The 25,371-nt window shown below is 45.1% G+C and overlaps 1 protein-coding gene across 1 annotated transcript in view; it reads left to right on the top strand.

The window, feature by feature from the left end:
• Positions 1–25,371, top strand: part of PTPRT (protein tyrosine phosphatase, receptor type, T) — a 975,109-nt gene that overhangs the window by 636,341 nt on the left and 313,397 nt on the right. Inside the window, exons 10-11 of the mRNA XM_006881719.1 lie at positions 17,350–17,551; positions 18,926–19,028. Of these exons, the coding sequence (XP_006881781.1) occupies positions 17,350–17,551; positions 18,926–19,028 (305 nt within the window). The remainder of the gene's footprint in view (positions 1–17,349; positions 17,552–18,925; positions 19,029–25,371) is intronic.

Here is a 25,371-nt window from a genome sequence, read left to right as displayed (position 1 = left end):
TATATGCTTATGTCTGTGGAATTAAAACATCATGAGTAAACACTTAGAAAGAGAAACATGTCTAAATAGGTTTTTTAGGGGACAACAGAGTGCTGACCAACTCACCAGCTACCTGGGGCTTCTGAGCAGTTGAAATGCGGCTAGTCCACATCCAGATGGACATTAAAATAATGTAAAGAAACACAAGATTATGAGCCTTTTTTTTACAAAAATAAAATTGTTAACTGCCTCAGTTACATTTTTACTGTGGATCACATGCTGTAACAATAACATTTTACACATACTGGATTGACATCACGTCCACACAATTACTTTTACCCATTTCCTTCTACTTTTGAAAATGTACCTTCTGGGAAACAGAAACTTAACTCGCGTGGCCTGTCTTCAGTTCTGTTGGGCAGTGCTACTGCTGAAGCTCATGTGTTAAGAGGAGTCACAGGGATTTGAACTCAACACTTATGCAAGCGGCCTTCTCAGAGAAGAACCAGTTCCTGTGCAACCTCTCTGAATCTCAGCTTCCTCTGAAGGAAGAGTATTTGCCCTCCAAAGACTATTTGGCAAATGGAGGTGTTCACGCCAGCTGTGAGGTGCTATTCTGAACCCAGAGTCTGGGGTCCCTACATGATGGGGAGAGTGAGCTACTTAAAGACCTATTCGACCAGGAATGACCATCCCATAAATAGCAGTGTCACCTACTGTGTGTCTGCACCTGGAGAAATACTAGAGGAGAGGGCAAAGAAGGGAGATTCTGACTTGAGACTAACATGGCAGAGTGTTAAAATAAAGCACTAGGGTGAAAAACCCCAGAAGCTTTCTTGCAGCTAGGAGGAGATGAAAGCAAAGAAAAAAGAAACAAACAAACAAAAAGCAAAACAAACAAAACAAACCGACTTCCACGGAACATTTCCATAATAAACCTGGACAAATAAAACATCTCCAGAATGCTTCCCTGCTGAATTGATGGTCCAATCTTCAATATACCCGCCCTTTCATTCCTTTCCGGAAGCCTCATTTAGGGTGGGAGAAAATCAATTCTATTTTAATTTCATGAGAAAAATGCTGAATGAAAGAAAAGTGCAATAAGGGAAAACTTCAGCCTTCAGCCCCCTGCTGACCTGGAATGTGTGATTATGTGATCAATGGATTTTTCCTCCAAAAGGCCTCTCCAATCTGCCCCCTGCCTTCCTCCTCCTCTGACCAGAGGCAGGGGGGGTCCAAGCTATAAGGAGAAATCCTCTTGGATGCTTGAGTAATGCAATCTAGCAGTAGATGCCCTGCCAGTTTACTTCCACCCCAAATCCCTTACACTTTGGCCCCCATCTACCCAGCTCTCTCTTCCCTCCAGACATGGGACAGGTTCTTTACCTCTAAATGATCCTTCTAGAAACAGGTTCTCAGAGCCAATTTTCTAACCTCTGTCCACCTATGACCAAGACTAGCCAACTGTAATAACAGTCGATTGAGGTTAAGCAGGTGAACTCTAGAATCACACTACCAGAGTTCCAATCCTGCCCCTGACCCTCTGTGTGTGTGGGTGTACCAAGACTGGAGTTTATTAGGAAAATAAGTTGGAGAATGGGGGAATATCTCAATTCAAATCCAAATTTAGTCCAGCAGTCTCAAGCCAGATAAACAGCAAACCACAGTTCCTTACTATAAAAAGTCCTGGTTCAGTTCCATAGCCCAAATCCAAATCATCCAGCAAGGTTTGCCTCAGAGCAGTTATAAGTCAGCTTTTCCTTAATTATCTGCCAAGAACAGCAAAACCTTTAAATGTGGGCTTTATCTCAGGGCTCCTCTGGTTATACCTTGCCACAGTTCCTCCACAGCAATGTCACAGTCTCTCTACCACCATCACCAGAATCTCACCACCAGGGTCTCACACTCACCAGGGTCTCAGTTCAGTCTCCCTGAAATCTTGCTGCCCTGTGTGGGAAGCACTCTCTCGCTCTTATTCTAGTTCCACAGTTGTTGATTATTTGCAAGACCATGTGTCTACAGTTAATGTTGCTGGAGACCAGAGGGGGCTAAGGTAATTCCTCAAAAAACCAACTTTATTGCCTCTGTCTCTTACTTCCTGTGAGAACTATGGAAATTTATTTGCTTCCTCGAAGCTTCAGTTTGCCATCTGAAAAATGAAGGTAATAATACTACTTAGCTCATAAACAAAGGATGATTAAATGAATGCATGGTAACTCATGGAAGGTGCTTTAGCATGGTGGCAGGCAGGGAGTAGCAAAAAATACTAAGATTATTGTAATAAATTGTTAATAAGAAGATGGAAAAGAATGGCTAAGCTTCTGGCTTCTCGTTTTGAGGATTCAAGATTAATCAATTAATGTGATTTGGAATGATTTCTCTTTACAAAAAAACCAATTAAAATATCTTTGTTGTTGTTGTTAGTTACTGATGAGCTGACTATTAACTCCTAGTGGCTTATGAACAACAGATTGCAACCTTTCCAGTCCTGCACCGGCCGGCCACAATGCCCACCATGGTCAAGCACATTGTTGCACTCACTGTGTGATCAGCTCATCTCGTTGTCAATTCAATGAGATGGAAAATACCTTTGAACTTAGAGAAAACTTCCAGGGCTAATATAAACCAGATCCACTGCCATGGAGTCTGCTCTCACTCACGGTGACCCTCACAGTATTGCCAAGGAGAAGTCACCAGCAGATTCAAACCACCTACCTTTTGCTGCAGCCCAACAGGTAACATATTACATCATCAGGAATGAAAATCAGTACAAGGAGTTCTTTCTTGTATACCTGCCACTCTGCTTTCACCATATCATTGTAGTACATTTACTGGAACCAGGAAATGAACACTGACCCCAAATTAAAACCTAATCTACAGACCTTAGTTGTGCTTCACTTGTTTTCCTGCTAATGTCTATTTCCTTACCCAGGATCCCATCCAAGAGCCTTCATTTAATTTAGGTGTTATGTTTATTATTATTTAGATCCTTCATGATGTTTGTCTTTGATCTGCTTCCATCTGGAACAGCTCCTCGTTCAGCCTTTTTTTTTTCAGCCTTGATGCTCTTGAAGAGTTCTAGTCAGTACTGCCCAGTGCACAGTCAGTAGACTATCCCAAAAGTTGGATTTGTCCGATGTTTTCTCATAATTACGCTGAGATTATGCATTTTGGCAAAAATACTACCCAGGTGGCATGATTTCTCAGTGACTCTTATCCAGAGTCACGTGCCATTTGTGTGTCTCACTACCAGTGAGATTAACTTTGATCACTTGGTTAAGAAGCTGGCACACGTTTACTGAGCCTCTCCTGTACTTCTTTTTTGAGAGGGATACAAAACAAAATAAAAAATATTATGCTCTCAAGAAACTGTGTGCATAAAAACCAGATGATGTTCTGGCTAATAAGGTTCTTGTTGCTGTGTGCCATCAGGTCCAAGCCAGCCCAGAGCTGAGTCTCCAGCAGGTTTCCAGAGGCAGTTAATTGCATGGGAGGAGCAGCTTATGGATTCGAACCATAGGCCTTTGGGATTACAGCACAGCTTCTTACCACTAAGAGCTCCACTTGGGAGCTAATGGTAAGAGGTTGCCCTGCCAACCCAAAGGCATGTGGTTTGAACCCACCAACTGTTTGGTGGGAGAAAAACGGACACTCTTCTCCCATGGGATTCTGAAAACCCACTGGAGGGTCAGGGAGGAGTCAGTTCCAACTCACAGTACACAACATAGCTAATATTGTGGTATAACAAACTTCTCCATCAACAACATTTTCATTCTGCTCATAAATTCTGTTACTCCTGCACCCACCAAGGAATCTGAGGTCTCAGCTGAGAGGTTGTGAATGATTGGAGGTAACCAGAGAAGAGATTTTATAATCATCTGGACACATCTTTCCTCAGTGCCTGGTGCCTGTAAAAGTCCATCTTAAAGACTAGGCTCATTTGGGGCTACGAGCAGATCTGCACACGGTCCCTTCATGTGGCCTCTGCTTCCTCACATACACGGTAGTCCCAGGGAACTCAGGCTACAACACAGCAGTCCAGGAATGTAGGCATGAATGTATCATGGAAAAGACAGGCGCTTGCTTGCTTTCTGTAGCCTAGTGTCAAGTAACACAGCGTCATTTCTGCCACATTACCCTGCCAGTCACAAATCTCCCTAAATGGAAAAGCAAGTGGCAAAGACGCCAACGCTTGATGAGAGGCCTAGCAAAGGATTTGTGGGCATTTTTAATAAAAAGTAGGGGCACAGTACTGGAAAGACTGTCTGCTTATGCAGCTTTGGAAACACACACCAAAAAGGACAAGAGCTTTGCCAACTGGGTCTCATTAATTATTAAATACAGAATTACTGAATGCCAACTCTGTGCTAGACAAACAGGGACTTGGATGCCAGGATGCTCAGCAAGCCCCTTCTGGGAAGAGCAGGCCCAGACACACCATTCATGAAGCCTTTTGTTCTAATGGTCACAGACACCCCAAACCCCCACTAGCCCTGGGTCTCCTAAAGACACCAAAGTTCAGGGGTCGGGGGTGTGGCAAGAACAGGGCGTCAGGGTGGAGGGCAATGTGCAGAGCCTGGGCATCACAACCGCCTCCTTTCAAATCCCAGCGGTGCCATCTTCAGTGTTTGTTACATTTTTCTCCTCAATCTTCATTTATTCAGGAAACCTTATTGACTTGTGTTCTGTGCCAAGCTGGGCACTTGGCAGATAAGGCAATAAATAAACAGAGTCCAGGCCTCGCCTTCAGTGAACACTGTCCCCACGATGTCTGTGCCAGAGAGGCCACTGGCATGGCTGCAAGATCCCAGCAAGCAGCGTCCTGAGATTATCCAACTTTTCCCCAAATCTCCGCGCCCACAGCCAATTGGAGAGGAATCAGTCACGCAACTTAGCAACTTAACCAGGTTCAACTCGGCAGAACAGAAATTGGCTGAGAGGGAAGGTGGAAAGGAAGCAGCTTCCATTTAGAAAACCAAGAAGTACTGCGGCACAGACTAAAAAGCAGTTGGGAATAGTGGCAGACAAACTCAGTAAGCAAGGAGGTTTCGGTGAAAATAACAAAATCATAGCACCCAAGACGCCCCGCATGAGATTAAAAGCTGAACAGAGGTTTAAGCTTCCTATTATTAAGCTGCATTATGACAGTTAAGTAAGAAAGAACTGAGAGCCGTCAGAGTTGATGATGACCTCTTAGGGGACGCTGGAGGTGTCCTTTGCAATTCAGTGTAGTCGGAAAGAGTGAAACTGTCAGACTGTCCCTCCCATGTGGGGCAGGGTAGGGGAAGAAATGGGAAAGGGCTTGGCTGGATGCCATGGGAAGGTCCTGAATTGTGAGGGGTGGGAACAGCTATAGACCAGAACACCGCCAACAGCAAAGCTTTCTGGAAACTGAGGTGATTAAACAAGAGTGAGGGCACAAGGAAATTGTTGTTGTTGCTGTTTTTTGTTATACACCATCAAGTCAGAAATGACCCACAACTTTTCAGCATGGGAAGATAGTACCCATCTTTCTCCCACAGAGCAGCTGGTGGGTTTGAAATATATATCTTTGAGCTGGTGGTGCAACTCCTTGCCGCTAGACCACCAGAGCTCCATTGTTACATATGCTGTCCAGTCACTTATGGCTCATACCCTATGCTCTGAACCCTGCTCTGTCGTGTGCCAGCCTTACTGTCTCTGACACACCTACCCTCATGACACCAGTCACTGAATCAATCCATCTCATCCAGGGTCTTCCTCTCCTGCGCTGTCCCTCCACCCTCCAAGCATGACATCCCTCTCCAAGGATTGGTCCCTCCTTGCAGCACACCCAAAGTATGTCAGACAAAGCTTCAGAATCCTTGCCTCCAAGGAGCAGCCTGGTTTCACCCTCTCTAGGATGAACCTGTTTGTTCTTCTGGCAGTCCACTGTACATTCAGTACTGTTCTCCAGCACCACAGCTCATAGGCATCAATTCTCTTTCTATCATCCCTAGTCATTGACCAGCTTTCTGATGTATATCCAGTAATTGCCAAGATTATGGCCTGGATTAGGCACACCCTCGTTTCCAGACTAACATCATTGCTCTTCAATACTCTGGAGAGGTCCCTGACAGCAGATTTTCCCAATGCAATTTGAATTTTTATTTCCTGGTACCAAGAGCTCCATTAGTTCTCTGAATATCACTTATTGGCCATCTTTGCCATATAGGTTGCTCGGTGGTGAATACTAAGAACTCGTGGTCAGCTGGATGCCAAGCTTGTTTTGTCCTGTTTGATTCCAGACCTCCAGGAAACCAACTGACGTCAGAACACAGCGTATTGGCTAGACATCAGCACGGGCACGTTGGGTAAACAAGTGTCTTCCCCTTCTAGAGTGTCCTGATCCATGGAGGACTAGAATAAGCCCCCAGCACAGCAGCTGCTGGACTGGGGAGCCTGTGGTCAGGGGCCTCTCTCTGTGCCATCAAGGGTGGAGAAGCGAGCTGTGCACATGAGCAGGACCAAGCCTGAAGCTTGGTTGGGGAATCTGAGACGTCTAGCCAACCCCACGTGGGGGCTTTGCTGCTCTCTGTATTTGAGGATTTGACTGATGCTTTGGAAAACTCCAGCCTTGGCTCTATATTTGTACTCATTGCCATTGTGTTGGAATCAGCTCAGAGCTGACAATCCAACAGGGGTTTTTAGAGACAGTAAATCACACAGGAGGAGGTTGCCCATCTTTCTCCCATGGAACAATTGGTAGATTCTAACTTGTCCTTTTGTGTTGACAGTGCAGTTTCTAAACCACTAAGCCACCAGAGCTGTCTCTGGCCTCACAACTCTTGTAAACCAAGAGATACAAGTGCTACAAAAGACTCTTCCTGCCCCAGGTGGAACCCCCTCTTCTTATTCTTGAGCATCAGTAACCCCAGCACAGTCAGGCCCGTGAAGAGACGTGGAAGATGCACCAGTGGTTTCCAGTCTACAAAGGGGCTCAGTCCACAAAATCTTTGAGCCATGTGTATCAGCTCCACATTATTCCTGCATTTCCAGAGTCCACATCCTTCTCCAACTGTGACTCTCACTAGCCTCCTTCCTTCCATTCCCTCAGCTCCTGGCATCACCCTGCCCATGGATGTGTTGGCCCCAAGGTTCACATGGTGTTGGCCAGGTTTCGCCACTGTGTGGTTTGCTTGGGTGCCATCAATTTGACCTCAAGTCTTAATGACTCTGAAACGCTGGCCAGTCCTGTGACATCCTCATCACCTCTGCGGTCCTTAAGCCTGCTGTCTCAGTCCCTGTGTCAATCATTTTGCTAAGGGTCTTCCAACCTTTTGCTGATCTTCTGCTTTTCCAAGTATGCTGTCTCTCTCCAGGAACCGAGAAACTGACATCTGTCGGTAACATGGCTGAAGTATGTGAGATAAAAATCTCGCTCTGCTTCCAAGAAGCACACTCGCTTCATTTCTCTCCACTATTAAAGGCACCATATTCTCCTTCCACAGTCTGTTAATTACAAATAAGTGTCTAAATCCTGCCCACACTCAAGGAGAGGAGCTGCGTCTACTTCCTTGAAGGGAAGGATATCAATAAATTCCTGCCCTTGGCTTCAAACAGTAACAATAATTAGCAAGTGTGGAAGAGACCCTTTGAGGCTGGGTAAATATCCTGTTTCCTCTTAGTTTCACCCACCAATTTCAGCATTCATCAATAATCCTGCCCGTGGCAGGTATCACTGTAATGTGCCAATGGTGATTTTTGGTTTGGTTTTAAGCAGATATTTTTAAGAGTTATATAATATTTTTATTGGTTTGAATACAATAAAAATTAATATATTTACAGCTAGAAAATATACAGATATTGACATGGGGGTTTTTTTTGTTTTTTTTTATTAAATTTTATTAGTTTTAATGAACATTTACAGAGACTTGTGGGTTTTCATTCATTCATTGTTGCACTGTTTTCTCCACCCTCATCCCCAGTTCGTTCTTCTTTCCCCCCCATATCTGTTTTAATTGTCCAATTGCCACAGTGCTTGTCAAAGCCAGTTCTGATTAATCTCCTTTGTCAGTGTGTCCCTTGCCATTCCCTATCACTCCTCCCTGAGAGAGACTTCACCCTGATTCATAAGGAAAAGGGGATGGCGTATTCTCTTAGCTACTTCCTGCTGAAAAGGGATGCTGTGGGTTTCGGGGTGAATGTCTTCTCTCACTACTCTAAAGGGCCCCCTTGGCAGTAGGAAACACATAGACTATTATGGAGATTGATTTTGGAATTTAGATGCACTGTTATCAATTGTGCTTAGCCGTACATGTTCATATCCTTGAAGATGTATCATGGAAGTGTTGCAGCCTAGAAGATACAAATTTAACTAACAAGTTAAAAGTGCATGGGTTTGTTTTTTTTTGTTTGTTTGTTTTTGTTTTGCTTTTTTTTGAGAAAATGTATACTTTATTTGGTATTAACAGGTTTGAACATATTCTTTTGGGGGAGGATTTCCATTCATTCATTGGTACATATTTTCCTCCCTGTACCCTCTACCCCCCCCCATTCGCTTTTTACTTTGGAAAAAAAAAGTTCTTTCATTGTTATACAGTCCCTCCCCACCACCATCACCACTTTACTATGCAACTCTTATTCTGGACTCTTGTCATGCCAATAATACCTAATCATATGTTCCTTTTATACAGTTCTCTTCCTTGTCTGTTTCAATGCTGTGTATTACTTATCCTCTCTTTTCTGAGTTCCCCTTCAACCCCCATATCAGTCCTGTTCTGTAACATTGGTATTATACAGTATTTGTCTTTTTGTGACTGAGATACTTCACTCAGCATAATGTTGTCCATGGTCACCCATTTTGTATAATATTTCATGAGTTCTTTGTTTTTCAGTGCCACGTAATATTCCATTTTGTGAATATACCACAGCTATTCTACCCATTAATTTGTTGATGGGTATTTGGGCCATTTCCAACTCTTTGCTATTGTGAACAAAGCAACAATAAACGTGGGTGTGCATATATCTGCTTGGGTGGCAGTTCTGGTTTCTTTAGGATATATTCTCAGTAGTGGAATTGCTGGGTCAAATGGTAATTCTTTTTCCAACTTTTTGAGAAAACACCATACTGCATTTCATAGTGGTTGCACCATTTTACACTCCCACCAACAGTGAATAAGGGTTCCAGTCTCTTCACAACCTCACCAACATTTGTTGCTTGCTTAAGCAGGTAATTTAAAAGCACCTTTCCTTGGCACTGGAAGAAGCCAATTCACAATTCTTTTGCATAATTCTCCTCATGATTTAAACCTCAGCTCAGAATCTCTCCACGCGAGCTGTCCAATCTTATCTCCTGGGTAGTTTTTTTTTTAAGTATCAATGCCCAGACCTTTCTATCCAGAATGTTTGATATAATTGGTCCAAGGTGAAACCAGGGATTGGTGTTTTTTTTGTAAAATGTCAAAAGATTGTATTCTCAGTTAGGGCTGAGGACCAGTGACTTAATCCAACTTATTTCAGCTTCTCTGGAAGGTTCCAATAGTCTGTGTTCCCAAACAACTTGGTTCCTTGTACCCACTGATGCCTGTTTGATCCCAAAGTAAACAGTTGTGTTGTTTTCATCTTCATAACCTAAAAGCCCAGCACAGTGCCTAAAACAAGGCAACACAGAGCAGTTGTTGATTAAAAGAATGATTAAATCTAACAGAAGCACACACAATATTTGTATTTGCAGTATCTGTATTTGCAGAAAAGTAGCAATTCCCTTATTCCTGGCTAGAACATTAGAAACAGCAGTACAAAAAGTGTTGGTCATAATCACTTATCTGTTGTAATTAAAGTCCTAAGCTCTGAAGGAAGAAGAGAGCCGCGTGGCCAGGAAGTCACTGGTGAACGCACTGCAGACATCTGTGCCTTCACGCTTCCTCTGAAGAAGTGTGTTTCCATTTCATTTTTAAATTGTCAAGCAACAACAGAATCATTACACTGTCACACTACAGAATGTTCCTTAGAAGCAAGAATAAGACTTCATTCTGTTTGGGTTCTTTGTCCACATCATCCTGGATGACCCAGCACTAGGAAAGAACATCGTGATTGGCCGAGCAGGAGATCAGTGAAAACGGGGCACATCGTCGGTGGGATGGGCTGGTCAAAGAGCCACAACGACAGGCTCACATGTGCCAACAGTCACGGAGAGGGTGCAGGACCCTACAGCTATCACCGTGGGTCAGAATCAGCAAGAGGGCGACTTATAAAGCCCACTTTTAAGATTAGGGTGATTACTTTACACTATCCCCCTCCTGGGCTTTCCTCTGAAGTCACCATAATGGCAAAGAGCTTACTTAATCGACTCACCCACTGGTGATAAAAATGGGAGAGGATGAGACTTTAACCAGTTGTTTTGATCCCATCACCATTGACTCAGTTCCAACTCATAGCAACCCATCAGGATAGGGTGGAATTGCTTCGTAAGATCTCCTAATAACGGAGCTCTGGTGGCCTAGTGGCAAGAAGCTGCACTGAAATCCCAGAGGTACACGGTTCAAAGCCAACAGATGCTCTGCTGGAGAAGGAGGGATAATCTCCTCCCATACCAGTCAGATCTGATGTGATGGTACACACACACACACACACAAACACAAAAATAAATAAATTAATAATAATAATAAAGATCACCTCATAAACACTGTGGAAACAGAAAGCCTTGTTTGTATTCTGTGGAGGTAGATTCAAACTGATAATCTTTTTGTTAGCAGTGGAGTGTTTATCCAATAAGCCAAAAGGCTACTTTGTTTTAAACTCATGGAGGAGGGGAAAATGTCTATAACCTTAAAAGGTTATTACATAAATGTAATAACTTGGCCATGCTGGTCTGTTTTATCTGTAACATTCTCAAGATTCTAGTATGTTGATATGCCTGCAGTGTGGGCTAGGAGATACTGAAGAAAGTCAGAATCCTGTGGAACGGAGATGGGAAACCTATGGATCTGGTGTGGTCACCCAAATGGTTTAGGATGAAGACAGCAGTATTTATCCAAAAGGGGATGGGGCTGTCATTTCCAGGACGTGGGGTTGGAGTATACTGACTCCTGCAGAACACCCGGATCCTCAGGGGTGGACGTGGGAGGCCTAGAACAGTGGAGAAATAGGCGGAGTTTGGACATGGTCCTTCAGCGCTGCCCACCTAGCGCGCGCAGAGGTGTGGGTGAGCAGAGAAGGGCTTGCTGACACGAGGTGCAGGTAGTCGTGAGGACCCCTGGCTTAATGGCTTGGCCCCTCCTTGGTGGGGGTGGGGACAGGACTGAGTGAGGAGACCAAAAGGTCTGGGATGCAGGGAGAAGTGTGGACTTCTAAGCCTGCAGCTGATGCCCATTTGAACCTAGCCACAGATGGCTGGGGGTGAGTTGACCAGAACCCAACCAGACAAACAGAAGATAATTCATACCGTGAGCTAGAGTAGATTGCTGCGACCCGAGGGCTTGTTCTGGACTGACTGAACTTTGTGGATGCAGATAGATACTCAAAGTTGAGTCTCCGAGTTGAACAGAAAATAGAGGATCTTTCAGCAAATGGACATACTTGTCAGAGTACTGCTTTGATCGGGATGGACACACCAGCAGTTGGCTGTCCAAAAAGGGGGATACGGGGGGCATGAGGCATGAAGTAGCTGCCTTACACACTTTCACAAAAGTAGCTGTTGATGGGCTGATTGTAAAGAGGGAGAAAACCACACTCTAAGAGTGAAATATAATGTAAATGAAAGACTGTATGGAACACAGTGTACGTGCATCAAATACAATGTATATAAATGACAAAAATATTAATTTTTAAAAAGCCAGAGTAAGTGGGGGTGGGAGATGGCACTAAGCAGTAAAGGACGGTCCTGGAGTAAGTGCCCTGTGGCTAAAGGAGCCTGACTTTTCTAAGTAACCAAAATAAGGCTGAGTCACCAGTGGGAGGTGGAGAGGGGCCGAGGAGGTGAGCGGAGGTCAGTGCTCACAGTAGTTTTCAGACCAAGACAAGGGCATGGTAGCCTTAATTCTAAGAATGATGGGAAATAATTGCTGCCTTGGTTCTAAACAAACAAGTCCATGGTTAAACTGTTCATTACTGAGGCACTCCCTCTGGTGTCTGGGTAGGGATCCAACGGAGAAGAAGATGCCTACAAACACTTTGTGGCCCAGGGTTGCCTTGCGACTCTGCAGGTCCAGGGTTGCCTTGTGACTCTGCAAGCTTTCCCCTGCTGGCTCTTTATTTCACGGTTGCTGTTCTAACAAATCGCCCTTTTCCCCCCGCTTCCAAATGAAGATTCATTTCGCGGGATTGCATTATGCATTTTATGGCCCTGGTTCCATCCCATTCCATTTTTCTCACCTCCTTTCTTTCCCCCCCCCCATCTCGATCCCCCTCTAACTTTGTAGAACTTGCAAGTTAAATTTTTCAAAGACTGTTTCTGACAAAGCAGTGGGAATTAGATTTGGTGAGGCCCTTCATAAAAAATTGAAGGCACGCTATATTAACATACATTGATTTATTCATAGTGTTTCATTACAAGTAAGTGAGGATCCTGTAATACCAGGAAAGGTTAGGAGAGCAGGGGAGCATGGTATATTATATTGACAGCTCGCTGGAAATTGAGTCGCTTTTGGATTGAATTTGGAGCTCAGAAAAGGAATTGACTAGTAAATAAGGCATGAGTTTTACCTCCCAGGGTCTTTCTACCAACCAATGTATTTGCCATCCGCCTTTGGAGGCTCAGATGGAATTTGAAAGGGGTGTGAGAACACACTTCCTCCCCTGGTGGACCGGACTTTGTTGCTACAGGCGGAACTCTCCGAGTGTCTCCCATCTCTGCTTGTTAAGAAAAACTTCAATCCTCACCCACTTGTCTCATTTCCCCAATGCTTCCTGGTCACATGGATTTTTCTCATTTGTTCGAAGCTTCCCCCAGGCCAGCCTTTACTCAGCAGTTCATTCTACCTGGAATGTTTTCACTTCTGCCCTGACTCCGTATCATCCGTGTCTATCATAGCCATGTGGTCACCTGAGATGCCCTCCTGGTCACTCTCTGCCTTAGCTGTGGGTCCCTCAGGAGCAGACACAAAGAGATGTGTCTGAATGCAAAGGAATTAAGTGACAAGAATTGAAGCTGTCAAGGATTTCCTTTTACTTGGATTCACAGCCCAAATGCACGGAAATAACAATCAAAGAAACAAAACTATATACTGCACTGGACAAATGTGCTGAAAAATACCTGTTTAATGTGTTCATAGGTAAGATGAGGACTAATGAGTGCTTGATCCGAGGCAATTTTCATTATCTCATATACATGTGAAAGCAGGACAATGAATAAGGAAGACTAAGGAAGAAGCAAGACTCTTGTCACCACAATCAGTGCTCTTGGCAACAGCAGTCAGGATATCAAAGGATGAATTACACTGGGAAAATCTGCAGTCAGGAACTTCTCCAGAGTACTTAGAAGCAATGATGTCAGTCTAGAGACAAAGGTGAGCCTGATCCAGGCCATGGTCTGTGCTATGCATCAGAGAGCTGGACAACGAGTAAGAATGACAGAAGAAGAATCGATGCCTTTGAGCTGTGGTGCTGGAGAAGAGTTTGAACATACTGTGGGCCACCAGGAGAGTAAACAGGTCTGTTCTGGAGAGGATAAAACCAAGTTGCTCCTTGGAGGCAAGGATTTTGAAGCTCTGCCTCACGTACTTAGACACATGGCTGGGACAGACCAGTGTGGTACCCTTGGAGGTGAGTGGAGCAGACTCCCTGAGGGCAGTTGGGCCGCAGAGTAGAGTCACCATAGCTGAGGTGCTGCTGTGTGACAGACATGACAAGGAGAAGGTATGTTTCTATGAGGAGCTGGCTGAGAGCTGTGTGCTGACCACCCAGCCCCGCAGGCCAAGCTACCAGGGAGAACATCCTCAAGCAAAGAGAGACAGAAGCTTGAGGTACTTGTATCTGGGAAGGCCTAAGGTCCACTGGGGGACCAGAGGGAATGCTGCAAACAGATACACCAGGGCAACATAAAGCTAGTGTCCAATGACCATAGGAAAAGCTGTGAACAGATACCCTAGGACAACATAAAGCTAGTGTCCAGTGACCAGTAGGATGGATGTGTGCCCTCAAGCCCAAGCTTTTCCACACTTTGAGAGTTCATTTTCCTCTTGTTGTTGTGTACCATCGTCAGAACCGACCCATAGCTGACCCTCTGGCAGGTTTCCAGAGGCAGTTAATCGCAGGGGAGAAGACTGTCCATCCTTCTCCAGCGGAGCAGCTGGTGGCCTCAAACCACGTGTCTTTGGGATTGCAGCGCAGCTTCTTGCCACTAGGCCACCACAATTTTGATCTCTTTGGTCTGAAAAGCAAGGGTTTTGCTAAGCTCCATCTTGGCTAACAAACCAAAATCAGAATGAACCCAAATTTGTAAAATGTAAATTTCCCAGAACAATAACCAGAAAGGCCAAGTGTCCCTGTCCAACAAGCACCTTAATCTCCCTTTGAGAAAAGAAGAGCAGCACGCACATTGCCCAGCAAGCAATCTCGTTCCTTACTTAGTCATAAACATACCGCCCTGCTCAAAGATGGCGGCTGTCAGCACCAGCTTGACTGTCATTCTCCAGCATCCTTCCTGTCATGTGGTCCCCCACCCCAGTCACCCTACAGGGAGCACCATTCCTCTCCCAAACATCCCATTCCAGGAGTTGGACTCTTAATTTACTCCATTCCCGCATTCTGGTTATCATTCAGTTGTTCCCACATTTCACCAATCCGGGTCTCTTCCTGTTTGACCACGTCACCATCTCAGCCACCAGTTTAACAATGTGCTGAGAACATGCGTGTAACCTCTACACGTGGACTCGATCCCTGTCGTTTCCACCACTGATCAATTAGAAGGAGAAAAGTCACCTTGTCTTCAGGACATTTCGTACCATTCCTAGAAACATACTCTTTCTTTCTGGAGTTAAGTTGGTGTGCTCCATTTCTGTCTAAGTCTCAAGTCTGAGATCTTCTTGGTGGAATATAAAATAGGTATTAAGTTGCATTTGGTGGTTGAGTTGACTTCTCCTTAGAAAGGAAGCTACCTGGACACAAGGCTTGGCTTGAATTTGTCTGCGGTCCCCGGCAGCACAGAGCGGAGAGCCTAAACTACCGGTAATAGGCAGAGGATGTTTGTGACTAAGTAAATAAGCAAATGAATGAATGAATGGACTCGTCAATTAATGAAAAGTGTGAGAATAGGACAGGAATTAGAGTCTCAGGGACTCAAGTTTAGCCCTGTGCTTGCAGTGAATATAAATTAAAATCACACGTGCCAACCTGGATGAGCCTCACCAACAGACTGTTGAGTGAAGAAGCCAGACATGCCAGAACATCGAGTGTCTGGTTCCATTTATGTAAAGTTCAAAAATAAGCAAGACTAGTTACAAAGGAGATGATGTTACAAGTAAGATTTCAGGTTAACTTTGGGGAAAGTAGTCATAGGAGGTGGAAGAAAGCATAACGGGGAAAAGTCTGAGGTCCAGGGATGCTGTTTCTTGACTTGGGCACGAGGTACATGGTTGTGTCGTGTTTGTGAAATTCACCGAACTGCCTACTTTCCTGCATATGTATTTTACAGTGATATATTCTTTTCTGAGCTCTGGTGGCCAAGTAGTAAGGAGCTGTGCTGCCATCCCGAAGGCTTGCAGGTCGAATCCACCAGGTACTTCAGAGGAGGAAGATGGACCATCTCCTCCAGTGCAATTTACTGCCTCTGAAAACCCCCAGAGGGTCTACTGTGAGTTGTAGTCTGTCTTGAGGGCACAAAACAACAACAATTCTATGTAAGGAAGCCTCATGGTAAAGTAGAGTAAATGACCGGCCGCTAACCAAAAGTTTGGTGGTTCAAATCTCTAAGCTGTTCTGCTCTGCAGCAGAACCGTAATGTAAGGCTGTGGACTTCCATGAATACTTACCGACTTGACAGTACCACGGGCTGATTCTACTCTATTCTGTATGGTTGCCAGTAGTCATAACAGAGTTGATGACAGTGAGGTTTTAGTTTCTAGATATATGTATCTTTTAATGAAACATTTTTGATGGACCAAACTAGATAAAACAAACAAAAAGCCCCACAGTTGTCCTTTGTTGTTGCTGTTTTCAGATACCATGGAGTCAGCCCTGACTCGTAGTGATCCTAGGAACATATATCGAATTCCTGACCTGCTCTGCTCAATCCTCACCATCCGTGATGTGGTTAAGCCCATTGTTGGAGTCACTATGGAAATCCATTTAATTGAGGCTTGTTCTCTCTCTTCTTTGTTCTTTCTTCCTCTTCCAACTTTCACAAGCATAAGAAGGGATTGAAAATACTGTGGCTTCCGAGAAGGCACAACTTAATCTTTAATTCTGAAAAGCAGTATTCCGGGTGTGGCCTGCCAAGACCGGGGCCGGTCAGCCAGTCAGCAATCTGGTTCCCAGAAATACATGCAGCAAGCACTTATAAGAGACACAGAAACCTGCCATGTCCATGCCTGATTCGTGAACTTGTCTGACTGGACAGTGTAGGTAACTCTGACTGTTGAGGAGCTTACTTGGGGAATCATCCTCTTGTGTGGTGTGCTAGGATCTTCATATTATTAATGGTCTGACATAGATTGTAAAGTACAAAGCCGGACCTTCAACATTGATTGTTTGAAAGGTGATGATTTAGAGCAAGTTGCATACAACTGAGGCTCAATTTCTTCATCAGTCAGATGAGAGTTACTTTCCTAATGCCTTCTCTTCTGGGAAGACAAATGAGACGATGTGTGAGAGAGCATCAGACAGCAAAGGCTCTCCAGTCATGCGGAGTCGGGGCCCAGGCTCTGCGTTGCGAATGAGCCTTCCACGTAGGTCTCTCTGCAGGATGCTGCACTCGGACACAGGTGTGCAGCCGGGCTGCTAATACAGAGCCATGAGTCATCGGGGGCTCCTGTGAGCTTGAAATGTGTCATTCCAAGTTGAAATGCGATCGACGTACTGAGTTGCGAAAGCTTAGTATGAATAAAATAACACAGATGGTGTCATTAAAATGATATATTCATTGTTTGTGAGAATGATAATATTTCAAATACGTTGGGTTCCAAAATAACACTGCAAAGAAGTCACTTTGCTCCTTGCTTACATTGGTTTGGTTTTGACTGGGGCTGGTGGACTGCTTGACATTGCACTTGGACTTCACGTTATGTTTCGGTTGGGTAGCATGGCTCCAGAGCGTCATTACTGGAGCGTTTGTGGGGCACAGGTGATCGGACGGTGGTCAGTAATGGGCAGTCCACAGGCCTTTTCTCTCCTTCACTCGTGGAGTTCCAGGTGTGCTCGATCCAACTTCCTGAGCGAGGTGTTTAACCCTCTTTCTGCTTGCTGCTTCCACAGATCAACTACAAGGCTGTTGGCTCTTTGGATCCAAGTGCCGACCTCTCCAGCCAGAGAGGAAAAGTGTTCAAGCTCCGTAATGAAACCCACCACCTCTTCGTGGGTCTGTACCCAGGGACCACCTACTCCTTCACCATCAAGGCTAGCACCGCCAAGGGCTTTGGGCCGCCTGTCACCACACGCATCGCCACCAAAATCTCAGGTATCTCTCTCAGCGAGGGAGGCTTTCATTTGGCTCTGTCTTCCCTTGCCAGACCTGTTTTTTCTGGGAGTAGAAAGGATCCACACCAGCCATCACTGCAGGGCATGCAGTCAGGGTGACACAGCTCCGACTGTGTTGCTGCTGTTGTACTCCACACGGGGGCGGGTGAGGGGGGAATCTCATCTGTGAACTTCTTAAAAATGTAGAAAAATATATTAATTGGGTGTGATTCACCAAGTGATTTGCCACAGGGATGCATTAAATAGCACATTCTTTTTGCATACAAATTGGTTTGTAAAAAAAAAGTAATTTATTTTTCAGACATATTTCTTTGGGCAGTGCAGATACAGCGCAAGTTGTCATGAAGTATTTGATTAGTGAATGAATGAGTAGGTAGACGGATGGATGAATGGCTGACTGCTGTAGAGACACTGTGGTCTATAATTACAACCTTCCTTCATCAGGCCCACCTTCACTGCTAGACATCATCAAAGCAGAATTAGCTGAGCACCTTTCTTACAATTTTCGTTTTCCAAGATACCCATGTAAGTCTGGTCCTCATGGGTATACATTTTGCATAGATACAAACTCGTGGTATTTTTGTTGCTTAACATTGCAATTGATCGCTTGTACTCCAAGCAGTTCCCATCTCGCTGCATTGCCTTTATCCTAATGTTCCCTCAAGCGGATGGGCAGTAATTTAATAAAACATATCCCTGTGGTTGGATAGATAGAGTGCATCCATGTTTCTTTTATAAAAATAGTTGCTTCAATAAACATGCTATAGAATAAAGTTCTGTTCATTAGTTTGGAATATAATTTTAGGATTAGATTTCAGAAATGGAAATACTGAGTCATGAGAGATGTGGATTTTAATAGTTCTTGAAACAAACGGCTAAATTACATTCCAAATGGATTGGATTTAGCTGAACACCTATCAGGTGGGTACAAGAGAGGGGGCCTTATGAAAGGAGAAAAAAAATAAGAGGGAACAGAGTCCTCATTGCTTTTAATTCACATTTGGACGTGCATTTAACAAATAGATTTCATCTCCTTCTTATCTTTGTTAAATGGTCACAATGCCTGCATGTTGCTGTTAGCCTGGTGTGGCTCTATTTGATGCATGCTGGTCACTGGCCCCATCCTTGCCACCCTTCCCGGACTATTCTGCACCACTAGGGACTACAGGCAGGTTGGGAGCCAGAGTCTTCCCTGCTGGAAGTTTGGGCAGTCGTGTGATTCCTATAGAGGCCCTTTCTCAGACCTCCTCCTTCAAGTCGTGCTTGGCACCTAGGAGCCTAGCATCAAGGAGAGGCACTGAGGGGGGTCATGTCTCTGCACTGAGCTCACCTCCTCTCTCTGTTGCCTCCTCAGCACCTTCAATGCCTGAGTACGACACTGACACTCCCCTGAACGAAACAGACACGACCATCACAGTAATGCTGAAGCCCGCTCAGTCCCGGGGAGCCCCGGTCAGGTGAGCATTTCTTGGCTTGGAATTTGCCATTCTTCTTCTTTGCATCACACTTGAATTGGGCTGTGTTGCTTGCAATAGCCACGGGTAAGACTGGTCAAGTGGAAGGCTTTCTATAGAAAGGGAGGCAGATACTCCAAGCCCAGTTCAGAGGGGGTCAGTGAGCTCAGAGCCTCCCACTCCATTACTGGAACTGGGTCCAAGAAAACAGGCTGATGGGAACCAAAGGAGGGCTAGGAGAGAACTTTCTAGAGTGTGCTCTATGGTAAATTTAACCACTGGGGCTGGGAGTTTGGAAACACTCTCCAGGCAAGATTATCCCTCCATGTCTTATTGCTATTAACAGGCAGATTGATGGGCTTGCTGGGTTTCGAAATAACAAACAAAACCCCAAAAAGTAAAACCCCACACAGTCTGTTCTAGATCAAGAACGAGGCATGATCTTAGGACTAGATTGGAATCTCAGCATCCCAGAGACCAACAGAGATTTTTCACTCAAGGCCACATTACTGGTTTTTAGTAAGATGCTTCTAGAATTTCAACTAAATTGTAAAGGACTTGTGCTGCCAACTCAAAGGCACATGGTTCGAATCCACCAGTTGTTGTGCAGGAAAAACATAGGCAATCTCCTCCCATGCAGTTTACCGCCTCTAAAAACCCACTGGAGGGTCAGCTGTGTGTATCAGTTCTGCATGATGGTACGTAACAACAGAAGCCTACTTGAGCCCAGGGAGACAAAACTTGTCCGCGACTAGGTTGACTCGGTGTACTGGGACTCATGGGTACTGGAGGGTGGACATCTCTTTTCAACAAGCTATAGTTTGCAAAAGATCAGCTGACGGTGTGTGCTGAGTGCTGGCTTCGCTCAGAGCTCTGGCAGGCAGGCAGACAGTCCCTTGAAATGAGGCAGAGTGTTGGGCTGAACAGTTGTCAAATTGGTTAGTTCAGTTCAGCAAGCACAACTTGAGTACCTCATGTGTCAGGCAAGGGACAGGACACAGGGAATAAAATTAGTCATTCAATCAGTCAGTCAGTTAACAATCATTTATTGAGCACCTAGTCTGTGTCAGCAACTATCCAAGTGTTTGGGATTTGGTAGTAAACGAATCATGAATAAATCATGGAGAAAGTTAAACTCTAGCGGGAGATACAGAAACATGGATGGATAACTTTATGGTGCATCCTTATCCTGAAATTGTTATTGTTCTTAGGTGCCGTCAAGTTGAGTATGACTCATAGCAACCCTAGAATAGACCTGAACCCTGTCCTGCGCCATCCTCATCACCCCTGACACACTTGAGCCCCTGTGCTGCAGTGACTGTGTGAATGCATCTCCTTGAGGGTGTGTCCTTATACACAGGTCATTATGATAGCTCAAAGGAACAAGTCCCAGGGGAGATGAACTTGACCTGTATCTCAAATGATGGATACAATTTCACCAAAAGGGTTAGAGGATCTAGCTCGAGCAGATAAAGAAAGGCTATATGCTGCCTGCTACAATGTAACAATCCTAAGTGGGTAAGGATGAGAAAGGGGGCCAGGAAGGGGAAGCTCAGGCTTGCTCAAAGAGTGATGGAGAGTCACCAAAGAGGCACATGCCCTCTCACTCTTCATGATAGGGGGACACGAGCCAGAAAAGATGCTACCATGATGTGTACCTCTGCATTTTCTGACCTGGCTCCAACTCTACCCAGAAATGACCAATAGTGGAGGCGACCCGATCAACCAGCTGTCACGTGCAAGTTCCCATCTATTCTGAAGACTTCGGGCAGGCTCCTCTCTAAGTCCTATGAATCGATAAGTCTGGCAACAAGTGTGCAGTTTGTAAGATACCAGATTATGCGGCTTTTACCTTATCTTCTATATATGTGTTGTTTAGAGCTCTCCTATCTGTGATGAGCCAAAACAGTCCCTAAATCAAATAAATCGTTCTTGAAATCTTGATTTTTCTTCCCCCCTCTCTTGTTACTCTCATGAGGTTACTAGGATTGAAACTGCCCCAGCGACACGCAGAGCTTAGTTTCAATACAGGTTGCCCACTCGCCCTGCCACGTGCTCCCTTCTGCCACTGATGGTTTTCCATCTTTCCCAGCTGCTTCAAAATCCCCAAAAACATCCCATGGCAAAATTGGGGCTCAGAGAAGGGAAGCAACTCACAGAAAGTTGCCTAGCAAGGTAGCTGCTAACCCAAGAGCACAGCCCACATCTCAGCCCAAACCTGTGACGTGTGCATCTGTCCCTGAAAGGACCTTATCAGGCCAGCATCAAACTGTGGTGAGTCCAGGTGGGCAAGACCCAGCTCAGCTCCTCTGTCGTGCCGGCTGGTGTGTGGGGCAATGGAAAGAATCTGAGTGTTAAGGCTGCAAATCCGGGTTCAAATCCTGCCCTAACACCACCACCTGGCCTTGAACAAGACGCTCACTCCTTGAGTCTTAGTTTTCCTTATCAGGAAAGTATGAATAGTAACTGTGTCACAACGGTTGAATAATATATGGATAAAATGGAGCAGGGTAGGCCTTCAGACTGTTTCCTAGGATAACTTTGCATCTTCCCTGTGCAACTTTGAAGATTCTGTTCCAAACTGGTTTTGAACATCCATGCATTCAAGATTCACAGGTTGCCTGCTTTCTTAGAATTAGAATTCCAAACTGCTGAGACCTTGATTCCACAGAGGGGAGGGGTGAGGAGAGCTTGGCTCCTAATTGGTGTGAATGGCTGTAACATCAACCCTGACTCAAGGTGACCATATGAACAGTGGAACAAAGAACCTTCCAGTCCTGTCCTTCCCGAGCTGCTGCAGGTCAGAGGACACTGTGGTTTGTCAGCATCTGATCTGTCACCAGGCCTTTCATCCTAGTCCATCTTAGTCTAAAAGACAGTGTTGTTGTTAGGTGCCATCCAGTCAACTCCAACGCATAGCGACCCTATGTACAACAGCTCTGAACCCTGCTGTATCCCGAGCCAATCTCACTGTCTCTGACACACTTATTCCCACTACCCCAGTCTCTGAGTCAATCCATCTCATCCAGGATCTTCCTCTGCCTTGCTATCCCTCTACCCTTCCTTACACCATGCCCAAAGTATGTCAGATGGAGCTTCAAAATCCTTGGTGCCAAGGAGCAGCCTGGTTTCTCTTTCTTCAGGAGGGACCTGTTTGTTCTCTTAGCAGTCCATGTTATATTCAGTACTCTTTTCTAGCACCACAACTTTTGAAAGGTATCCATTCTTCTTTGGCCATCCTTATTCATTCACTGTCCAGCTCTTTGATGCACAGCAAGTAATTGTGAAGACCATGGCCTGGACCAGGTGCACCAGAAACTTTTAACATCACAGCAACATCGAGCCTCTCCTGAAGAGAGTGGCTTTGCAGGACAAGCACTGTCTGGGCCTCCAGCTTGGAAAGCAAGAACTGCCCTGCCGAACCACCACTGCCCTCAGGACTCACTCCTTGAGAACCCCTGACACACTGCTCAGAAAAATGTGTTTTAATTGAACTGCAAAATAAGCACTCCAAGTTCTTCCCCCCCTGGCAGGACAAATTGAATTTCTGCGCACAGGACCAGGGAGCTACCCTCAGGGAAAATAAGATTATGCATTTGTGACCCCCTGAAGAACTCAATGGAAGCCAGCTGAACACAGACGGAAGTAATTATCGGGTTTTTTTGCTTCTTTTTTGTTTATTCTGCAACTACTATGTTCCAGGATTTTAATCCTGAACAAATACCCACTCACTGCTAGAAATGCGGGAAGTGAAGATCAAGGTCACAGCGCCAGCAAGTGATGGAGCAAGAAGGCACACCCAGCTTTGTCGCACTCCAGACACCAAGCTCCTCTGCCCCAGCAAAGGAGCTGAGCAGCCTGAATCAATGTGTCTGGGAAAGCTTGCCCTGTTTTCTAAGACACTGTCCTCCAGAGCCCACAGTTTCTTCATTTGCACATCTTTTTAGCAAACTCATGGAGCCTAAATTTTAAGTAGGAAGATGGGATGAGTACAGACCAGTAGCAGTGAGAAACCACAACCAGCTGAAAGCAAAGCAGCAGAGCCTTCTACATAACCCTGAAAGAATCAAGGAGGTTTACAGGCTATGGCTTCTCTCCGCCATGGGCTTCATGACTCGGTTCACAGAAAAATCATTGCCCTTAGGCCAATGTCTTCAAGTTACAAGAGCACACTCAGGCTTTCTGCCACAAGTTGGATGCAATTCAAAGCAGCCGCTGCATAGGAGGAGACTTCCCATCTTTCTCTGTTGGAGCCACTGGGGAATTTGAACTGGCAGAGACTTGAGGTCTTTGGATTAGAAGCACAGATTGCTAGAGACTATCCCCACATGGTTTAAAATTAGGGAAGGTGTGTGCCAGGGTTGTATCCATTCTCCATACCTATTTAGTCTGTATGCTCAGCCTATTACTTGAGAAGTTAGACTAGATGAAGACAAATGTGGCATCAGGATTGGTGAAAGACTCATCAACAACCTTTGTTATGCAGATGACACAACCTTGCTTGCTGAAAACGAGGAGGACTTGAAGCACTTGTTGCAGAAAGTTAAACACTGCAGCCTTCAATAGAGATTGCATCTCAACATCAAGAAAACAAAAGTCTTCATCAGTGGGCTGATAGACAACATCATGATAGAGAAGAAATTGTCAATGACTTCATCTTACTCGGATCCCCAATCAAGACACTTAGTACCAGCAGTCAGGAGCTCAGGAGGCATACTGCACTGAGAAAGTTTGAAACCAAGGACTTCTCCAAATTATTGAGGAGTAATAATGTCCATTTTAGGACAGAGGTGCAGGCCATCATCTTTTCAGTCACTTGCTATGCATCTGAGAGGTGGATTATGACTAAGGATGACAGAAGAATTGATGCCTATGAAATGTGTTGTTGGAGAACAGTGCTGAAGATCCCGTGGACTGCTAAAAGAGCAAACAGATAACGGAGAAGGTGCAGCCAGAGTGCTCCTTGGAGGCAACGCTGATGAAGCTTCATCTCATATACTTTGGGCATGTTGCTAGGAGACGTTATTACTTGAAGAGGAATGTCATACTTGGAAAGGTAGAGGGGCAACGAAAGAGAGGAAGATCCTTAACCATGTCGATTGACACAGTGACTGCAGCAACGGGCTTCAGTGTGTCAGAGATGGTGACGATGGCACAGGACAGGACAGGGTTCAGATCTGTTGGTCATAGGGTTGCAGTGAGTCGTACTCAACTCGACTGCACCTAACAACAACAACATGTCCTCACACTCAAAACTCATCACTGTCAAGTTGGAACCCACTTGTTGCTGACTCTCCCGTGGGTTTTCAGATACGTAGGAGAAGACAGCTCATACTTCTCCTGTGGAGCTGCTGGTGGATTTGAACCAGCAGAGACGCGCTGCCTTTGTGTTAGCAGCACGACTCCCTACAGACTATGCTACCAGTTGTTATTGTTCTGATGTGTCATTGGGCTGGAGCTGACTCATAGTTGTCCCTCTAATGGGCCTTCAGAGGTCGTAAATCCCATGGAAGGAGATTACCTCTTTTTCCCATGGAGTAGCTTGTGGATTTGAACTCACTGTCTCGTTTCCACTCAATAATCAAGCACTTGCTATCCACAGTTGCTTTACCTCCTGTTGTTATCTGTATCCTCACAGCATTTCATTAAGATTCTCCCCACTTTGCAGACATAGAAATGGAAGTAAATAGCAACTAAGCAAGCTGGTTCAGGCTAGGAAGCAAGGGATCAGTGAAGACAGACTCTGAAACCAGTTCAGCTCACCCTGTGCCAACATTCTGCACCAGTTCCCTAAAAGAAATACATGTGCAATGTATTTTGGTGACATTTTCATCCAAAAAAAAATTAAAATAAATGTCATTGCTCCAAGGGGCAGTGCTTGGTGTGTGGAAATGTCTAGCTGTTTTTCTTCCCAAGGTTCTGGATCACTGAATGTGGGTGGGTTCAATTCCTGCAATTATTTTCAGACTGTTACTTGGGTATTTTCCACATAGAGGGAAGCAATAACCAGTGCTATCCAGCAAGATTTTCAGGACAAGTATAGTCACAGTAATGGAAATAGTGCCCATTATTTCACTTCCTTACTTACTTTTCACCTTGAACTTTGACCTTGGGACACTAGGATGTCCATACAGGAGGCCACTGACCCTCAAGTCATTCTGTAATGGCTTACTCAGTCATACTGAGTCTTCCTGAGCATGCGCTATGCCCAAGGAACTAATTACTAATTGCCAAGGGCTAATTACTGGGCTACAGCTGTGAATAAGACAGATCCATCTCTACCCACTGGGTCTGCCATCTAATAAATTTGCATGCGAGCGCTCTGGTGGCCTAGTGGGTAAGGAGT

Source organism: Elephantulus edwardii, unplaced genomic scaffold (genome assembly GCF_000299155.1).
Source record: "Elephantulus edwardii isolate Elephantulus edwardi_28Jun2011 unplaced genomic scaffold, EleEdw1.0 scaffold00015, whole genome shotgun sequence".
In the NCBI taxonomy this organism is placed as follows: domain Eukaryota; kingdom Metazoa; phylum Chordata; class Mammalia; order Macroscelidea; family Macroscelididae; genus Elephantulus; species Elephantulus edwardii.
The sequence above is the reverse complement of the archived record's forward strand: the minus strand, read 5'-3'. Positions and strand labels throughout refer to the sequence as shown.